A 21,030-nucleotide genomic window follows, 5' to 3' on the forward strand; every position below is an offset into this window, starting at 1 on the left:
CTTTCAAAGGGATTCATTCAATTGAATGACCTTTCCTGATGATACTCCTTTCATCAGACTTCTTGCAATTCTCTGCCTTCCCTTAAACAGGGTAGGAATTAACTCTTGATGACTCTTTATCCTCAAGGCCCTCCTAATGAATGAATTTAGTAAAATTAATTCACACAACATTTTTACCCACCCAGGAAACCCTTCACAGTGGTCTTATGGAACCATTGCCACAAGTCAAAGAAACAGTTGCAGTGGAATTTTGGTTAATGAAGGTGCTCTTTTTGACCTGGTAAAACCTTGAAGCGCTTTTCAGCTTGAGACAGGTGTGACAGTATCCCTACAGATTACCTTCTAAGATTAACCTTTTACATTATTTTACTCATGAAGTTCTTAATGCCTAATACATTGATATTGTGACTTAAAGCAGAAAGGTGTATCAGTCTACCATGTATCTCTTATATCTTCCATGTTGGAAAATAAATTTTATAATGCATGTAAATTTTTTATACTGCATGTAAGAAAGGCTGTATTTTTAAAACCTCTTCCTAGCCCATGTTTATGTAATCAGCTTAATTAACCAATCCAAATTCTGGATATCTCTGCAGATAACTGCAGAACCACTTAGTCTGCCTAACTTTTATTTTGGTATCTGTATGATTTATTGATTGTTCTTTATTCCTAAGCAAGAACACATTGTTTCCATTACAAGTCCCTTTAATAACCCAGATGAGAATCAGTTAAGCATCAAAGCTCTACAGTGAGATTATACATTACTACTATCAGTAGTTTGTGGCCATTCAAGTAACAAGAATCAACTTCTCAACTAGATTCAGTGGGAAAGTGAAAATGTTTACAATGTAAAGTTTTATGGCTTATTGTCATATTGCAGAGGTGGTTTTTACATTTTTAGACTTTTTCTCTCCATAATTAAATTGAGATGTTATATAAACCTTCCAAAGGAAATGATACTGAAAAATAAATGTTAACACCAAGATTATATAAACCTTCCAAAGGAAATGATACTGAAAAATAAATGTTAACACCAAGATCATTAAATTTTGGACTTTCATATCTTCTTTTGCACTTAGGTTTTTGCTTTTGTTATCACTTATTTATTATGTCTTTCCAAATTCTGATCAAAAAAGTCACTTCACATTTGAAAAGAATTAAAGAATGACCCAAGAAACAGATGGATTTTATAAGGGCTAGTTGAAGATTGTTTTGACATCAACTATTTCCTTCAGAGCATTTTTCTCAATCCTTTTAAGCTAAAAGGCTACCTTGTAAATATCTTGGATATGTGTTATTAATGTTTTGGAAGAATCACTTCTCTCCAAGCAGTCTAATTCTAGAGTTCTAAAACCCAGAAGAGAGAGTTACGCCTATACAATATTATAGGTGTCGTGTGTTCCAGAATTCCGATGGTGAAAAATGTCAGTATTCCATCAGAGGGATGATGAATTGAGAAGTGCCTTCCCACTCTCTGTGGTTTCCATGGTACTGATTGTCAATGCCTTTTGTTGTAGGCAGAATACTTCTATGAATTCCTGTCCTTGCGCTCCTTGGATAAAGGCATCATGGCAGACCCAACTGTCAATGTCCCTCTTCTGGGAACAGTGCCTCACAAGGCATCAGGTGGGTGGTCTTTGCCTCAGAGAAAGGTTTATGCTTAAAATATAATAGTGGTGGGAATACTATTTTAGATCCAAATGTCATCCATCAGAGAGATTACAGGATGTTTTCTTGAAGACAGCTATTGATTTTAGGGCAAATCAGTTGTTATGTCCCAATTTCCTTTGGACAAAAGATTAGGATAGGCGTGAAGAAATGGAAGTTTTAGAATTTCCTAAAAATTCAGTTCATAAATGATTCCAGATTAAAAAAAGAAAGTCACTGTATGAAATATACTTGGCCAACAAGTGCTAATTAATGTAATGCATATAAGTGTGGCAAAGATACAAACTAAGTGATTGAGAGGGAATGGGATAAATCAAGAAAAATTTCCCCTAAATGAACATTGTATTAAATAGGAATTCGAAGTAGAGAAGAGAAATGCAAAAGTGGGAGAAAAGGGTTCAGTCTTTCAGACCTAATCATCCTTCTTTGCTTAGAAAGTATAGTATGCAGTTAGGTATTTAGAACTTTTCAGCTCACAAAGCACCAATTCTTACATTATCTAATTCATGTTCTGGGAGAGAGTCAAGGCTTGAATTACATCTCCATTTTAAAAATTAGAAAATCGAGGCTTGTGAGGTTTAACTGACTTTCCCAAAGTCATATATTAGTAGTAAGTGGCAGAGCTGAAACTAGAGCCCAGGTTTTATGACTTTTAGAAAAATACAGAGATCTCTTATGTTAACATGTTCCAATATTTCCTTCTGCCTTGAGTCTATTTTTTTTTACATAATTGTAGTAATATTATATATTGTTTTTACATGATGTTTTTCTGGCTTTTAACATTTTACCATAAGCATTTTCCCATGTCATTGCAGATTTTTCCGAAAGTTCTTAATGTGCTTATAATATTCTATTTTATGAACATACCATAATTTATGTTCCCTTATTGTATGTTATGTAGATTGTTTTTAGGGTTTGCATACTAAAAATATCACAGTAACCATTCTTTTTTAAAGTAATAGATGGTCAATACACCACGACTGTCAATATAAGGCCCTGCACAGAATGGGCATTCAAAAAACACTTGTTGGATTAATGTGTGTAGCAGAATCTTAAAGTTCATCGCATTATTTTTTTTTTGAAAAAAATATATTTTTTAATTTTATTTTATTTAACTTTATGATATTGTATTGGTTTTGCCATATATCAAAATGAATCTGCCACAGGTATACATGTGTTCCCCATCCTGAACCCTCCTCCCTCCTCCCTCCCCATACCATCCCTCTGGGTTGTCCCAGTGCACCAGCCCCAAGCATCCAGTATCCTGCATCGAACCTGGACTGGCGACTCGTTTCATATATGATATTATACATATTTCAATGCCATTCTCCCAAATCATCCCACCCTCTCCCTCTCCCACAGAGTCCAAAAGACTGTTCTATACATCAGTGTCTCTCTTGCTGTCTCGTATACAGGGTTATCGTTACCATCTTTCTAAATTCCATATATATGCATTAATATACTGTATTGCTGTTTTTCTTTCTGGCTTACTTCACTCTGTATAATAGGCTCCAGTTTCATCCACCTCATTAGAACTGATTCAAATGTATTCTTTTTAATGGCTGAGTAATACTCCATTGTGTATATGTACCACAGCTTTCTTATCCATTCATCTGTTGATGGGCATCTAGGTTGCCTTCCATGTCCTGGCTGTTATAAACAGTGCTGCGATGAACACTGGGGTACACGTGTCTCTTTCCCTTCTGGTTTCCTCAGTGTGTATGCCCAGCAGTGGGATTGCTGGATCGTAAGGCAGTTCTATTTCCAGTTTTTTAAGGAATCTCCACACTGTTCTCCATAGTGGCTGTACTAGTTTGCATTCCCACCAACAGTGTAAGAGAGTTCCCTTTTCTCCACACCCTCTCCAGCATTTATTATTTGTAGACTTTTGGATCGCAGCCATTCTGACTGGTGTGAAATGGTACCTCATAGTGGTTTTGATTTGCATTTCTCTGATAATGAGTGATGTTGAGCATCTTTTCATGTGTTTGTTAGCCATCTGTATGTCTTCTTTGGAAAAATGTCTATTTAGTTCTTTGGCCCATTTTTTGATTGGGTCATTTATTTTTCTGGAATTGAGCTGTAGGAGTTGCTTGTAGATTTTTGAGATTAGTTGTTTGTCTGTTGCTTCATTTGCTATTATTTTCTCCCATTCTGAAGGCTGTCTTTTCACCTTGCTTATAGTTTCCTTTGTTGTGCAGAAGCTTTTAAGTTTAATTAGGTCCCACTTGTTTATTTTTGCTTTTATTTCCAATATTCTGGGAGGTGGGTCATAGAGGATCCTGCTGTGATGTATGTTGGAGAGTGTTTTGCCTATGTTCTCCTCTAGGAGTTTTATAGTTTCTGGTCTTAGGTTTAGATCTTTAATCCATTTTGAGTTTATTTTTGTGTATGGTGTTAGAAAGTGCTCTAGTTTCATTCTTTTACAAGTGGTTGACCAGTTTTCCCAGCACCACTTGTTAAAGAGATTGTCTTTAATCCATTGTATATTCTTGCCTCCTTTATCAAAGATAAGGTGTCCATATGTGCATGGATTTATCTCTGGGCTTTCTATTTTGTTCCATTGATCTATATTTCTGTCTTTGTGCCAGTACCATACTGTCTTGATGACTGTGGCTTTGTAGTAGAGCCTGAAGTCAGGAAGGTTGATTCCTCCAGTTCCATTCTTCTTTCTCAAGATCGCTTTGGCTATTCGAGGTTTTTTGTATTTCCATACAAATTGTGAAATTATTTGTTCTAGCTCTGTGAAGAATACGTTTGGTAGCTTGATAGGGATTGCATTGAATCTATAAATTGCTTTGGGTAGTATACTCATTTTCACTATATTGATTCTTCCAATCCATGAACATGGTATATTTCTCCATCTATTAGTGTCCTCTTTGATTTCTTTCACCAGTGTTTTATAGTTTTCTATATATAGGTCTTTAGTTTCTTTAGGTAGATATATTCCTAAGTATTTTATTCTTTCCGTTGCAATGGTGAATGGAATTGTTTCCTTAATTTCTCTTTCTGTTTTCTCATTATTAGTGTATAGGAATGCAAGGGATTTCTGTGTGTTGATTTTATATCCTGCAACTTTACTATATTCATTGATTAATTCTAGTAATTTTCTGGTGGAGTCTTTAGGGTGTTCTATATAGAGGATCATGTCATCTTCAAACAGTGAGTTCTCATTATTTTGTTAAAATAGTTTCTTAGAGGTAAAATTATCGTGTCAAAAGATATGAACTTGAACTTTTTATAAGGCTCTTGGAACAAATTGCCAAAATCCCAAATTACTTTCTGCAAAGATTGCACCCATTGGTACCCTGGCTACCAGTGTGGCAGACAGCCTGACTTATTGCAGTCTCATCAACATGGGTTATTAATCATGTTAGCTGTTTAGCTGGCTTAAAAAGTGAAAAGTGGTTTCTCAATGTTCTTTTAATTTGATTTTTTAAGTGCCTATTGAGGTAGGAGACTATTTTCTTGTATTAGACAATGTAAAATGTCTGTACATTGTGCTCATTTTTTGTGGTTCTTTTCATTAATTTGCAAAGCTCACTGTGCCGGGGTCCAGCTCCGGTAGATCCAGGGAATTCGAAGGGGAGACGACGTCGGTGATCAGGAGACAATAGCTTAATTAAGTGTTAATTAGAGATATAAAGAGTGGTTAAATAGGGATAGCTCAGTGAAAAAATTCAGTGGAGAAAAGAGGCTGAATAACTTGGTTTACGCGGAAAATCAATAAAACTCCAAGACAAGGAGTTTGCAGGCGTCCTCCCATTCTCCCGAAGTAGAGGAGACACTAAGGCCTCCCCGGTCAGATCTTAGAAGCCCAGGCAAAATTAGTAGGCTTGGCGAGCCTCCATGCTCCAGATGTGAATTCAGCCAGAAGGTGAGAGAAAGAACAACATGGGGAGACCAAGCTTCGGTGAGCAAGGCCCGCACTTTATTTTCCATAGTAGTTTTTATACCTTAAGTTGTGCATAGAGGATAATGGGGGGAGGGGTAGAGTCATGCAAGGTCAGCAGTCTTTGATCCTTATCGAAGCCAGGCTTTCTTCCTACAAACTTATCATATGCAAAAGTTTAGGTGATTTACATCATCTTCTGGCCAGGAGGCCTGTTAACATTTTATGACCCTTTCTTCAGAAAACTTATTTTTCTCTAAAGGTGATTATTCTAAAGTCAGGCGCCACCCTCTGAAAGCATTAGATAAAGTTGCATTCCTATAGGGCAAAAATGTGGTGGGCTATAACAAGAAAAGAATTAACTCAAGGGTCCAAGGTCACAAACATTAAAGCTACTACTTACATTCCTATACACCAACTATATTAATCAATACACTCCCAGGGACACAGTAGGTAAGGGATATGGAAACTTAGCAGCAGACATTGGCCCAATAAATGAAAACCCTTCACCAATATAATTTCTAATCAACCCACTATACTATACTAATAATCTTCTAACTGCTCAAAGGAATCTGTATTTAGAAAGTTTAGAACATCTCGTGCCTCTCACGGTTGGGAGGCTGTGAACAATCACATGTGGCCGGAAGAACCTGTTCAGGCAGGCTAGAGAACTTCCAAAGGAGTTTGTGAACTAAAACACTCTTGTCACGTCCAGGAACTTTATTAACTGGAGCTGTAAGTTAACTCTTTTTCAGAGAGAGAGAGGTGGTGGGGGACAGTTCCCCATAAAGTCAGAGGTGTAGGTGAGAGCACAAAGCAGTAAAGTAGGCAGACTCTGGTTTTGGGGGTAGATGCTCGAGAATTGCCAGGGGGACTCCTGAGGCTCAATCCCACCTTTGCGTATGCCGAGCCTCCTTCCTCATGACCTTTGCCACAGGCGGAGTTCCTCACGCTGGCTCCCGGCATCACTGTAAAGTATTTGTAGTTTTTTTCAACTTATCATTTATATTTTTTTTTTTTTTTGAGGAGGTTTAAAATCCTGTGTGGTCAAAACTATCTTTTCATTTGTGATGGATCGCATTCATTATTTGTAGACTTTTTAATGATGACCATTCTGACCAATGTGAGGTGGTATAGTTTTGATTTGTGTTTCTCTAATAATTAGTGATGCTGAGCATCTTTTCATGTGCCTGTTGGCTGTTTGTATCTCTTCTTTGGAGAAATATCTGTTTGGATCTTCTGCCTATTTTCTGATTGGGTTGTTCGTTTTTTTGATATTGAGCTGTATGAACCTTTTGCATATTTTGGAGATGAACCTCTTGTCAGTCACATCATTTGTGAATATTGTCTCCTAGTCCATAGGTTGCCCTTTCATTTTGTCTATGGTTTCCTCCCTAGGGAGCTCATTTAAATTGGTGAAACAGGAAATCAGGCACCCTTACAGAGTCCATTTTCAGGTTGTGATTATCTACTACTTCCAAATGTATCTGTATTGATGAATCCCAGCACTGTAAGAGTTGGGGATTAAATAAGCACAGAGTTTTTCTAATTTTCTGGCATAGGCGCCCATGTGAGTATAGACAGGAAGAGTGAATCTGAGTTTCTCGTGGGTCATCACAATGCTGCTGCTATGACTCACGGCCCTCTCAGAGGATTTGCTTCCAATCAAGATGGAAGTTCCCATGAAGGAAAAGGCCTTGGGTTCCAGAGGTACACTCACCTGAGGTTTATAGCCCCAAGGATGTGAATATCCCTTTCCAAATACAGGAAAACCCCAATTCTGCTCAGATGATCATGCTTGTACTATTGCATACTGCTGCATCATGGAGACAAGAAAGTTCTTAGAATATGACCACCAAATTCTTAGAATAGGGCGTTACTCAGTTTTGTGCCATGTCAGTTGATGTTCTTTTTTGGTCAAAGATAATTTTCTATAAAATTTTTCTTGATATTTTTTGATCTTTTAAGAAGTGATCAGGAATAAGATAAATATACAACATGTCTCTCAATTTCCATTTTATATTTTTGAATTTTTCCTGCATCTTTTTCTGTTATTAAAGAACTGCAAACTCATTTAACCCTTTGAAAATGCATTAATTAAATTAATTGCACAGTGACACCTGTTCAACTTAAATTAATCTTGTATCTTTGGATTTCTAATCAAATGCTTGTCTCCAAAATCTTCCCAGCTTTATTAATTTTTTGTGTCTGCTGGAAAAAAAAAAGCTTACTGAAAATCTACTTCTTGGGATGTTGAAACTGTAAGGTTTTGAATATATATTTCAATCGGTTACATTTAGAGAAAACATCATTTACTGATAATTTAGAATCTTTATAAATCAAATGTAGAGGAGAAAGTGGATGATGCATTAGACAAGGTGAGACTAAAAAGAACAAACCTTCTGGGATGAGGCGACTCATGCATATGTATGCATGCACACACACATACACTTTACACAGATAACCTCCCCTCCTTCAGTTCAGGTCAGTTCAGTCGCTCAGTCGTGTCCGACTCTTTGCGACCCCATGAATCACAGCACGCCAGGCCTCCCTGTCCATCACCAACTCCCAGAGTTCACTCAGACTCAAGTCCATTGAGTCAGTGATGCCATCCAGCCATCTCATCCTCTGGCGTTCCCTTCTCCTCCTGCCCTCAATCCCTCCCAGCATCAGAGTCTTTTCCAATGAGTCAGCTCTTCACATGAGGTGGCCAAAGTAGGTTTTTGGAAGCAGATGTAGGATTTTTTTTTTGCAGAAATGCAGGTGCAGGAAGTTTATGGGAATTTTAGTCCATTGCAGGGCATTATTCATTGCCTCATTAAGCTCAGTACCCCCAGCCTGAGCAATGAGGGTAACTTGAATTATTAAAAAGTAATCAAATCAGTGTGTCTTGCTCCTAAGCATCCAGGTAGCATTCATTACTCTGCTGGTCTGTTTAATATCTTCAAGCTGCTAAGGTGTTCTTTTCTCCTACAGACTCCTATGTGCCTAAGCATTGCATGAAATAGAAAACTCTTGATCTTTAAAGTTAGGAAGTGCCTGCCTTCTGGCATCAGAAGGGAACAAAAAGAGGAAATACAAACTGGATGGTCCAGTAAAATACCTGAGTTGGATAACAAAAAACATTTTCCATCAAGCCAAGGCTTGGCCTGTTGGAACACTCTGTCTCTGTCATCCCATGAAACCAAGGCAGCAGGAATGTTTCTCAACCAAGACCATCAGGAATCCAATGAGTAGGAACTGTCATATAGGTGTTAATGCTGGGAGGACCATCTTCTTCGCAGTGACCCCTGTTCTGAGCAGAAAGTGAAGCCCAGAGTAGATGCTCAGTAAGTATTGCTGGGAGAATGAATGGCTGTCAGCACAGCGTGGAGCATGGATGACTACTTGTGTTGAATGATTTATATTCATGGAGCAGCATATAATCATGTGATATTGAGGATGAGCTCTGGCCTAGCCTGCCTTTCTCATTTCTTCCTTTGTTGGGAGGCAGTGGCTTGCATGACCAAGGCTGAGGCTGTGTGAGCACTGTGCCTGTCTCAGTGTAGAAGAGCTATTTAATCAGAATAAGTTTGTTGTTTATGTCTATAGAAGAGTTAGTTTGTGTGCAGTTGGTGGCACATCAGTGTGTACTTGAATGCCATGTGAGTTATGTTCAATCTACTTGAGTTTTTCTGAGTTGTTCTAATTTACCCTGGTCTCGATTATACAACCTAGATGGCACTGGAATTCACAACATCTGACCTCATTTCCATCTAGCTTTCGGTAAAAGGGCTCTCTATTCATAGGCTTATTGCTGCAAAAGCACATGGTAACTTTCACGTTTCTGTTATTCCTTGGAAATAGAGAGCCTGTGCTGTTTCTCCCTTTGAGGTCTTTTTCTTTATGCGTGTGTTTTTTCTGAGTGCACATTGTTCATATTGTACTCTGTCTCCCACTGCCTAAGGGGTATTTCTGTCTCTTTCTGTGTATGTGTGCAGGTGTGCACATGTATTTGTGCAAGTGTGTGTCTGTGTAAAGGTATATGGATGTCTCCCATAAGGTATATCTTTGTTACTGTCAGTGCCTAGTTTGTGACAATGTACTAAGTGCTGAGGTTATAAAAACACATACCATACGGTCCTTCCCTTTGAAAATCACGTTCTTAGCAAAGGATTTGTTGTTTGTTGTTGTTTAGAGGCTCAGTCATGTCTGACTCTTTTGTGACCCCATGGACTGTAGCCCACCAGGCTTCTCTGTCTATGGGATTTCCCAGGCAAGAATTCTGGAGTGGGTTGCCATTTCCTTCTCCAGGGGATCTTCCTGATCTAGGGATCAAACCTGCATCTCCTGCATTGGCAGGTGGATTCTTTACCACTGAGCCATCTGGGAAGCCTAGCAAGGGTGCATAATCATAATCAAATCATTAGATTATAATGCAGTTGTATACAGAGGTATATGTGAACTGATGTCATCAGCGGCAGCGGGGGATGTTAGGGAAACCTACAGAGAACAAGTGCTGTTTAATTTGGGTTTTGAGAGGTGAGCAGGAGAACATGGGACAGAAAAGAGGAGAAAGAACATTACAGGCAGCAGGATAGGTGTGCAGAATCAGGTACTGCAGACATGCACCACATGTTTGGGAACTGAAAGAAATCTATTTTGAGTTGAGCACAGGTTATATACAAGTCCCTGAAAATAAGGCTAACTAAAGTCAGATTTTGTTTTCTAAGCAAAATTCTTTGAAATATGTTTAAAAAGGTGTTCAATTATAATTCTTATTACCTGAACGGTCTTACAGGTAAAATTTATAAACAGAAAACAGGACAAGTGGAATTTGCAGAAAAGGAATAAAATTTCTATTTCACATTTCAAAACTGAAAAGTGGGCAAGTGTAATTAGTGCAATTTATACATCTTTCCTTAATTTCTACTTTTACTTTAAAAGTGAATTTATTGAAACTCATAAACTATGTATCTCCTAACCTCTGAACATTATTTCCTAGTTCCTTTCAAATCATTCTGTACTGAGGTTAACATAACAGTTATGTTTAAATGCCTCCTATATCAAAAGAGGTGAATATATATGGAAAAATATTTTTACCTAGGGTGAGAGGATTTTTCATGTGTTCATCTTTCACTGGAAGTTGAATTTGTCAGGTTGATATTACAAATATATAAATAAAATGAGCAGAATTTTAAACCTAGAGTTTATTAGATCTTTACATGATGAAGATAGAAAATACTTCATATTAATATTCATTGAGCATAATTTTAGATTGGTAAAATAATTCTTTTCTATTGATTTACTCAGAAGATGAAGATGTCACATCTTTAGTTTTCTGCCAAGATTGCCTCAGGTTTTCCTAATCAAAAATATAAAAGACTTTATTTTCCTCTATTTGCATTTGGCATAATTTTGCAGAATTATGCTAGATGTGTGAGTTTTTTTAATGACTTTTTAAAATGAAAGACATGTTTGATGGTGAACAGTAACATTACAGTTTTAACCTTTCAAATGGCAGGTCTTTCCACACCAAAAAAAAATTTTTTTTAACTACTTTAGTGTAGTATTATTGGTCTTATGGCTAAAGGAGGAGACTGAGGCCTGAGAAGTTTAACTAAACCACGTGATCCATCCAAATCAATGGATCACAGCAAGTGCAATTCTCCACCTGGTCCTTTTTAAGCATTAGACAATATGCTCAGAAGACACTTATGCATCTGTTGTGAAGTTAAAATACAGGCAAATTGAACTTAGGTTATTAAAGTTGAGACCCAAAGAATCTAGTAGTTGCAGACTCAAACATTGCAGCTACTTTGAATTCTAACCAGTCTGTAGCTTTAAACATGTATCAATGTTTGCTTTATTTTTCTAGATGTTTTAAATGATTGAAATATTTAACTGTCACAAAATATCTCCAAAATAAATCATTGAGACCTCAGTGCCACAAAAGCCTGGGGTTTTTGTCTTGTTTGCTAAAGCACCGCCACTGTTTAGAACGGTGTCGCATGGTAACATCAGTAAGTATTTACTGAATGGATGAACTCTTTGTGTGTGCTCAGTTGTGTCCAACTCTGTCATTTCCTACTCCAGGGAATCTTCCTGACCCAGGGATCGAACCTGAGTCTCTTGCTTCTTCTGCGTTGGCAGGCAGATTGTTTACCACTAGTGCTACTGGGAACTGTTTGTATATTGACTCAAATTTGTATTTATCCATTTAAAGGGAAAAATTCATCTTGAAAACTCTAAAGAAGTTACTTATGGCATGTTTTCTTTCTATTGGACTTTATATCCTCATTTTTCTTCCCTGGAATTGCTCAGAGCCATATTGTTTAGGTGGGACTATTATGGCTCAGATGGTAAAGAATCTGCCTACAATGCAGGAGACCTGGGTTCTGTCCCTGGGTCAGGAAGGTCCCCTGCAGAAGAGAATGGCTACCCACTCCAGTATTCTTGCCTGGAGAATTCCATGGACAGAGGAGCCTGGTGGGCTATACTTCATGGGATGGCAAAGAGTCAGAGACAACTAATTGACTGACACTCACTCATATTTAAGGCCAGGGAACTCTGTGCATCTTGGTACCTACACTGAACTTAGAGGCTATGTTAACTAATCACACATTTACATGAGAACCTTCCAAATTGTCTAGAAGACCCCCTGATGACTGGAGCATGTGGACATGTAGTCATAACTTAGATTTGTAAATGGTTTGCTTTTAGCACATCTGGAAATATGGACAAACTAGTAATTATTCTCAATGGAATTTCCTATACATATTATGACATGTTTTGATATTTGATATCTAAGATATGTTTTGCAACTTGACAATGCTGATAAATAGAAATGATGATGAGTTTGCATACAAGGGTCTTCTCTTCCATACCAAGATTTTGAAAGCTAAAAAAAAAACTCTGAAGTGCCTTGAAGAGAATTAGGTGGGCTACAAAGTAGAGGCTCAGTAAGGTCCAAGAAAAAGATAAACCTGAAAGATGTGGTAAGGAAGATTCTGAAAGTTCTATCTTTTAGGTTCTTCCATGTTTTTATGCCTCAGGGCAATTATTGGCCTACCCATCTGCGCAAGAGTCACGAGAAAAACACTTTATATCTGAACAAAGTGAAAATGCATTGTAGCGTTAATGACTGAAGGAAATTACCTGTCAGCTCCTTCACCTCCTTTTGAAATGGAAATACCTACAACGGATTTTAGTGTTTTGTAAACTTACATTTTCATATATAAGATTTCATTCAACCAAGGTTTTCAATGGGGACAATTTTACTTTGGAACTTCAGAAACAATTTTGTTTTTTTCTCTTTTTAGTTCTTTTAAATGGTCCCCACCCCCAACCCCTGCTCCCCATTTAATTGATTATTTGCAATGGTCAGATCTCAAGATTCAGGAAACAAATTCATGTTATTTGGAGAAGGGCACAGTAATGAACACTGACAATGCCAAAGCCTTGAGAGTAGGTTTTCAGTTGCCAAGCATGTTAAGAAGATTTTATGACCAGCTGGTGTGCAGTGCCTTACGGAAAAGAGAAGATCAGTTTCTAGCTCATTTCTTCTTATAAACCTAGGAAGAAGGTTTATAAAAACTAAGAATTTTTCTTGGCATGGTATGATTTTCCCAAGCTTGGCAATAACCATAACCTGCCATACAGAAACAAAATGAAACAATTTCATATGTATGTCTCTTAGTAATATTTCTTCTATTCATAAGGAAGAACTAGAATCTAGTGGATCAGTTTTCCCCAGTGGATATGTGATGATAATCCTGTGGATTTCAGAAATGTTATGTAGTCAGCCTCTCAGCCAATGGCTTGAGCCCATTTCTACCTAATGACTTGTGGGTACTTCACAATTGGTGGCCCTCTCTCCTCCTCTGTACAGCAACACTCTTAGTTCCCACTTTCTGTTGAGTCACACCTAGACACCCCAAGGGATTGTTCATCTCACTGAAAAGAAGGAGCTCCTGTTTAGGAACCTAAACCATTAGTTATAAGTCTATTGTGAGATTATTTCACCACAGTGAACTCTCTTCTAAATCCCTGAGATACGAACACTTCTTAATATTGACAATTAGCCTGGGGAAATACTAACTTCATTAACTTGGTCCAATGACTAGGGTCTAGTCTGAGTTGTGGTGTATTTCCAAAGGAGATATTTTGTCACTTTCAAGCATAGACAGTAAAAATAAACCAGTAGGGGTGTTGCTTATAGAGCTTTATTTAATGGATTCTGGAATGTTGATTTTTAGCTCTTTTTGAATTATATGGAGGCTGGTAAAGATGCTCATACAGTTTCTTTTCCTAATTAATTAATTAATCTATGCTACCTATTTGCACCTTTACTTTTCAGAGAAAATTTTACCATCTTTTTTTCAAGATGGTACAAGTTCAGACTATGAACAGAATATCTTCAGTTTTATATTAGTAGGGTACAAATTAAGGAGGGTCATTAATTCTTTCTCTACCCAGCATGATGTATATGTTCTGGGGAGAATGCCCAGATAATCAAAATATAGCTCTTACTTTAGTGGAGATACAAGAATGTCAAATAACGGAATGTGAACATTTTTGTTTTGTTCTTTGCTGTCTTACTGAGGTGTCTGTAAAACTGGAATCAACTAGATAAACCGTGTCTCCATACTTCCTTTTTCTTTAGTTGTTCAGGTTGGTTTCCCATGTCTCGGCAAACAAGATGGAGTGGCAGCATTTGAAGTGAATGTGATTGTCATGAATTCTGAAGGCAATACCATCCTGCAGACACCTCAAAATGCCATCTTCTTTAAAACATGTCAACAAGGTAATCAGTGATGGTGATTCTAGAGAAGACATAAAACTTCCAGGTGTGATTTGGACAAAAAAATTGTAGCTAGGTAGCTAGATAATTATTTTGTATAATTATAACCACACCAGTGGGAGGAGGGGCTGCTAAGTGCAGGGTCCAGTAATAGTACTAAGATAGACTTGTTCTCGGAGAAGGCAATGGCACCCCACTCCAGTACTCTTGCCTGGAAAATCCCATGGATGGAGGAGCCAGGTAGGCTGCAGTCCATGGGGTCGCTAGGAGTCGGACATGACTGAGCAACTTCACGTTCACTTTTCACTTTCATGCATTGGAGAAGGAAATGGCAACCCACTCCAGTGTTCTTGCCTGGAGAATCCCAGGGACGGGGGAGCCTGGTGGGCTGCTGTCTATGGGGTTGCACAGAGTCAGACACAACTTAAGTGACTTAGCAGTAGCAGACTTGCTCTACTTTGACCCCACTCAAAATTTTAGGGACTCCAGTACCCTTCAAAATGCTCTGTCTTCCACCTCTTTCTCTCCCTATTCCAGTATAGTCTTGGGAGTCCTCAACCTCATAGCAAGGTCACCAGTCATCACTAGCAACTACCACTACCCATACATGCTGCCAAACACTTGATCCTTTTGACTTTCATGGAAAACAGGTCACTGCCATCTCAACAGCAATCTCTGCCAGGCAAAGTCACCTCCCACCACAGCCTGGGTAACCAGGGAAAGGGAAGGCCTGTCCCCTTCCCTATTCTGATATAAGCTCTTCCAGCACAGAATTTTAGCTCTGGAGGCTTTCAGTGCCCTAGGGATGTACCAAAAAGTCATTACCCACTCTGACAATGAATATGGAGGGCAATATCCATTGTTCTATCTCAGTGTGAATTGAAGGTCCAGTGCAGTAAATTGATAGGTGAGATGAAGGAAGAACATAAAGCTTGCTTTGCCTTCTTCCACGAGCCCCTTAACTGTTGAAAGTAGGATTGAGAGAAGCAAAGTCTTACTTTCCTGAAAACTTAAGAAAGTACAAGTGATGTAGAGAGAATGAAGTGGAAATATTGGTATTCAATAGATTACAATCGGTGTGCTGGGGAAAATGTGACCGCTAAACTCCTCGTGCTCCCTGTAATTCACTCACTATGTTTTGAAAAGTGTCTATACAAAGCTTGTTTCTCTTTGGTGAAGCTGAGTGCCCAGGAGGATGCAGAAATGGAGGCTTTTGTAATGAAAGACGGGTCTGCGAATGTCCTGATGGATTCTACGGCCCTCACTGTGAAAAAGGTAAAGAACACGGACAGCCAGCTCCCTGGCTTGCTTCTTAGTGAAATGGGTGTCACACAGGAGCCCCACATGTATTTTTAGCACATCCCCTGAAATTATCTTTCTGGTCACATTATATGGATTCATGCAGCCTTAAAAAGCCACAGGAAAGCTATTGGGAAGTGTTTCTTCTAGGAGTGGTTTTCTGTTAAATCCAATATGTGGTGACAGGCACAGAAAACTGGTGCAGTGTTGACATTCTTTGTGGCCACTTTACTCTCCTCCATCCCCCTACCGGGGCTCACTGTTATATACACTCTGCTTTGGCACAATCTTACGAAAGTTTTGAGTTTTTCTCCCTCCACTAAAATTGGTTTTAAAAAGAGTATTGTGACCAATTTGAAAGTATCTACTCCAATTAAAAGTAGCTTGAATCACAATTAAGTCTACACCTGAGTTATGAAGGTGCTCTAGGCAAAAAAGGCAGGATGAAGATCATATTTGTGTAGTAAGTATATCTGTTTCAGTGAAATTACTACTAAGAAAGTTATACGAAAAAAAGAGATGAACATGAAAATGTTTACTAATCCCATGACTGGCTGCATGCTTAGTCTTTCAGTTGTGTCCAGCTCTCAACCACAAAGGTATATAAACCACAAGCTCACATAGAATGAATTTATTTAACAAGAATAAGAAAAATATTTTTCATCTTCGAAAAAATAAGAATTTTTCTTGTTTGCATTTATTTTTTTATTTTTTGGATTAAAATATTTGATTTACAATGTTGTTAGCTTCAAGTGTACAGCAAAATGATTCAGTTATTCATACATATATATCTATTTTTTCAGGTTCTTTTCCTTTGTGTGTTATTACAAAATACTGAGTATAGCTTCCTAAGCTACAGTAGGTCCTTGTTGATTATCTGTTCTATACATAGTGGTACAAATATATAAATTCTAAACTCCAAATTTATCCCTCTCTGGGCCTCCTTTCAACCATAAGTTTGCCCTCCATGTCTGTAGGTCTGTTTCTTCTTTGCATATAAGTTCATTTGTATCATGTTTTTAGATTCCATATGATAAGCCATGCCATATGATATTTGTCTTTCCCTTCCTTCACTTAGTATGATAATCTCTAAGTCCATCCATTTTGCTGCAAATGGCATTATTTTATTCTTTTATGCCTGAGTATTTTTCCATTGTGTGTATATGCATACCATGTCTTTATTCATCTGTCAATGTACATTTAAGTTACTTCCATGTCTTGGCTATTATATATAGTGCTGCAATGAACACTGGGGTGCATGTATATTTTCAAATTCTGGTTTTCTCTGGATATGCCTAGGAGTGGGATTGTAGGATCATATGGTAACTCTATTTCTAGTTTTTTGGGGAACCTCCATACTGTTCTCCCGGAGAAGGCAATGGCACCCCATTCCAGTACTCTTGCCTGGAAAATCCCATGGACAGAGGAGCCTGGTAGGCTGCAGTCCATGGGTTCGCTAGGAGTTGGACACGACTGAGCAACTTCATGTTCACTTTTCACTTTCATGCATTGGAGAAGGAAATGGCAACCCACTCCAGTGTTCTTGCCTGGAGAATCCCAGGGACAGGAGAGCCTGGTGGACTGCCGTCTCTGGGGTCGCACAGAGTCGGACACAACTGAATCGATTTAGCAGCAGTAGCATACTGTTCTCCATAGAGACTGCACCAATTTACATTCCCACCAACAGTGTAGGAGAGTTCCTCTTTCTCCAAACCCACTCCAACATTTATTGTTTGTAGAATTTTTGATGATGGCCAGCCTGATCAGTGTGAGGTATATCTCATTGTAGCTTAGATTTGCATTTCTCTAATAATTAGTGATATTGAGCATCTTTTCATGTGCCTGTTAGTCCTGTATCTCTTCTTTGGAAAAACATCTATTTAGAACTTCTGCCCATTTTTTGATTAAGTTGTTTGTTCTTTTGATATTGAACTATATGAGCTGTTTGTACACTTCAAAAATTAATCCCTTGTTGGTGACATCATTTGCAAATATTTTCTGCCATTCTGCAGCTTGTCTTCTCATTTTGTTTATGGTTACCTTTACTATTCAAAAGCATTTAACTTTAAATAGGTCCTATTTGGTTTTGTTTTTATTTCCATTACTCTAGGGGATGAATCCCAAAAGATCTTGCTGCAGTATATGTCAAAGAGTGTTCTGCCTATGCTTTCCTTTAAGAGTATTATAGTATCTGGTCTCATCTTTAGGTCTTCAGTCATTTTGATTTTTATGTTTGTGTGTGTGTGTGGTGTTAGACAATGTTCTAATTTCATCTTTTACATGGAGCTGTCCACTTTTCTCAGGACCACTTATTGAAGAGATCATCTTCTCTCCATTGCATGGACCTGCCTCTTTTGTCACAGATGAATTGCCCATAGGTGTGCATAGGTTTATTTCTGGACTTTCTATCATGTTCCATTGATCTCTCTGTCTGGTTTTGTGCAAGTGCCATACTATTTTGATGATTGTAGCCTTGTAGTATAATCTGAAGTCAGGGAGTCTGATTCCTCCAGCTCTGTTTTTCTTTCTCAAGATTTCTTTGGCTGTTCCAAGGGGTCTTTTATGTTTCCATGCAAATTAAAACATTTTTGTCCTAGTTCTGTGAAAAATGCCATTTGTAATTTGATAGGGATTACAGTGAAAGTGCTGCACTCAATATGCCAACAAATTTGGAAAACTCAGCAGTGGCCACAGGACTGGAAAAGGTCTGTTTTCATTCCAGTCCCAAAGAAGGCAATGCCAAAGAATGCTCAAACTATCACACAATTGCACTCATCTCACACGCTAGTAAAGGAATGCTCAAAATTCTCCAAGCCAGGCTTCAACAATACATGAACCATGAACTTCCAGTTTTTCAAGCTGGTTTTAGAAAAGGCAGAGGAACCAGAGATCAAATTGCCAACATCCGCTGGATCATCGAAAAAGCAAGAGAGTTCCAGAAAAACGTCTATTTCTGCTGTATTGACTATGCCAAAGCCTTTGATTGTGTGGACCACAATAAACTGTGGAAAATTCTGAAAGAGATGGGAATACCAGACCACCTGACCTGCCTCTTGAGAAACCTATATGCAGCTCAGGAAGCAACAGTTAGAACTGGACATGGAACAACAGACTGGTTCCAAATAGGAAAAGGAGTATGTCAAGGCTGTATATTGTCACCCTCTTATTTAACTTCTATGCAGAGTACATCATGAGAAATGCTGGGCTGGAAGAAGCACAAGCTGGAATCAAGATTGCCAGGAGAAATATCAATCACCTCAGATATGCAGATGGCACCACCCTTATGGCAGAAAGTGAAGAGGAACTAAAGAGCCTCTTGATGAAAGTGAAAGAGGAGGGTGGAAAAAGTTGGCTTAAAACTCAACATTCAGAAAACTAAGATCATGGCATCTGGTCCCCTCACTTCATGGGAAATAAGTGGGGAAACAGTGTCAGACTTTATTTTTCTGGGCTCCAAAATCACTGCAGATGGTGATTGCAGCCATGAAATTAAAAGGTGCTTACTCCTTGGAAGGAAAGTTATGACCAACCTAAATAGCATATTGAAAAGCAGAGACATTACTTTGCCAACAAAGGTCCATCTACTCGAAGCTATGGTTTTTCCAGTGGTCATGTATGGATGTGAGAGTTGGACTGTGAAGAAAGCTGAGCACCGAAGAATTGATGCTTTTGAACTGTGGTGTTGGAGAAGACTCTTGAGAGTCCCTTGGACTGCAAGGAGGTCCAACCAGTCCATCCTAAAAGACATCAGTTCTGGGTGTTCATTGGAAGGACTGATGCTAAAGCTGAAACTCCAATACTTTGGCCACCTCGTGCGAAGAGTTGACCATTGGAAAAGACTCTGATGCTGGGAAGGATTGGGGGCAAGAGGAGAAGGGGCCGACAGAGGATGAGATGGCTGGATGGCATCACCAACTTGATGCACATGAGTCTGAGTGAACTCTGGGAGTTGCTGATGGACAGGGAGGCCTGGTGTGCTGCGATTCATGGTGTTGCAAAGAGTTGGACATGACTGAGTGACTGAACTGAACTGAATACTGAATTTGTAGACTTCCTTGGGTAGTATGGTCATTTTAACAATATTGATTCTTCCAATCTGAGAATATGGTGTATCTTTCCATCTGATTGTATCGTCTTCAATTTTTTTTTTATCAGTGTCTTACAGTTTTTTTTTTTTGAGTATAGATCTTTTGTCTTCTCAGATAGGTTTCTTTTTATGTATTTTATTCTTTTTGATGTGATGGTAAGTGGGATTGTTTCCATGGTGTCCCAAAGCTTGTGTTGGCCTGCTAGTTGCAGGTCTGGGGCCCAGTTGGTCCCACCCAGGGTAGGGTCTGGCCTGTTGTTGGTGGGCTAGGTCCTCAGACTGAGGGGTTGTGATTTTCTTGCATCTGTTATCTGCCCCTCAGTGGGTGAGGCTGGTCTAGAGGCTTATGTAGGCTTCCTGTTGGGAGGGGCCTTGTGAGTGAAGCTGGGTGTTGGCCCTCTGGTGGGGAGGGCCATGTCAAGGGGTGTCTGTAGTGATGGCTGATGCTGACAAAGATTGAGGGCAGGAGGAGAAGGAGGCGACAGAGGATGAGATGGCTGGATGGCATCATTGAGATGTAGACATGAGTTTAAACAATCGTGAAGGACAGGGAAGCCTGCTGTGCTGCAGTTCATGGAGTTGCAAAGAGTCAGACATGACTTAGTGACTGAACAAGATGAGGTGGCTATGAGGTCACAAAGTCTTTAGGCAGCCTGTCTGCTGATGAGTAGGCTGTGTTCCTACCCTGTTTATTGTTTGGCCTGAGGTGTACAAGCATTGGAGCCTGTAAGCTGTTGGATGGGTTCAGGTCTTGGTTCCAAAATGTTGGCCTGGCCTCCAAGAGAGCTCATGCCAGTGAAAATTGCCTGAATCTTCTGACCAGTGTCCTTGTCCCCAGAGTGAGCCACAGCTTCCCCCTGTCTCTCCTGGAGACCCTCCAAGACTAGGTAGGTCTAGCCCAGACTCCTGTAAAGTCACTACTTTTGCCCTGGCAAGACCCAGGTATGCCCTCCAAGAGTGGAGTCTCTGCTTCCCGCAGTCCGGTGGAGCTCCTGCACTCAAGTCTAGCCTCCTCCTGATGCCAGACCCCCACACTGAGCAGGCTGATGTGGGACTCAGAGCTCTCACTCCTGTGGGAGAGCTTCTGCAACTGTTGTCAGTTTGTGGGTCACCCACCCAGGGGGGTATGGGATTTGACTGTGTAGAGAGTGTGCCCCTCCTGCCATCTTGTTGTGGTTTGTTCTTTATGTCTTTGTGATGTAGAATATCTTTTTTGGTACGTTCCAGTCTTTTTTTTAATCAATGATTGTTTAGCAGTTGTGATTTTGGTCTTCTCATGAGAGGAAGTGATCTCAAAGTCCT

At 39.1% G+C, this 21,030-nt stretch overlaps 1 protein-coding gene across 3 annotated transcripts in view; it reads left to right on the forward strand.

Moving 5' to 3' along the window:
• Positions 1-21,030, forward strand: part of WIF1 (Wnt inhibitory factor 1) — a 91,434-nt gene that overhangs the window by 54,887 nt on the left and 15,517 nt on the right. For all 3 annotated transcript variants that reach the window (XR_015163844.1, XM_086400207.1, XM_086400208.1), the window contains exons 3-5: positions 1,518-1,626; positions 14,205-14,345; positions 15,522-15,617. Coding sequence is in view for 2 of the 3 variants with exons in the window: in XM_086400207.1 (XP_086256333.1) it covers positions 1,518-1,626; positions 14,205-14,345; positions 15,522-15,617 (346 nt within the window). In the remaining variant the exon portion in view is untranslated. The remainder of the gene's footprint in view (positions 1-1,517; positions 1,627-14,204; positions 14,346-15,521; positions 15,618-21,030) is intronic.

Source organism: Bos grunniens, chromosome 5 (genome assembly GCF_055505025.1).
Source record: "Bos grunniens cultivar Pamir isolate PY7600 chromosome 5, Bosgru_T2T1.0, whole genome shotgun sequence".
Lineage (NCBI taxonomy): Eukaryota > Metazoa > Chordata > Mammalia > Artiodactyla > Bovidae > Bos > Bos grunniens.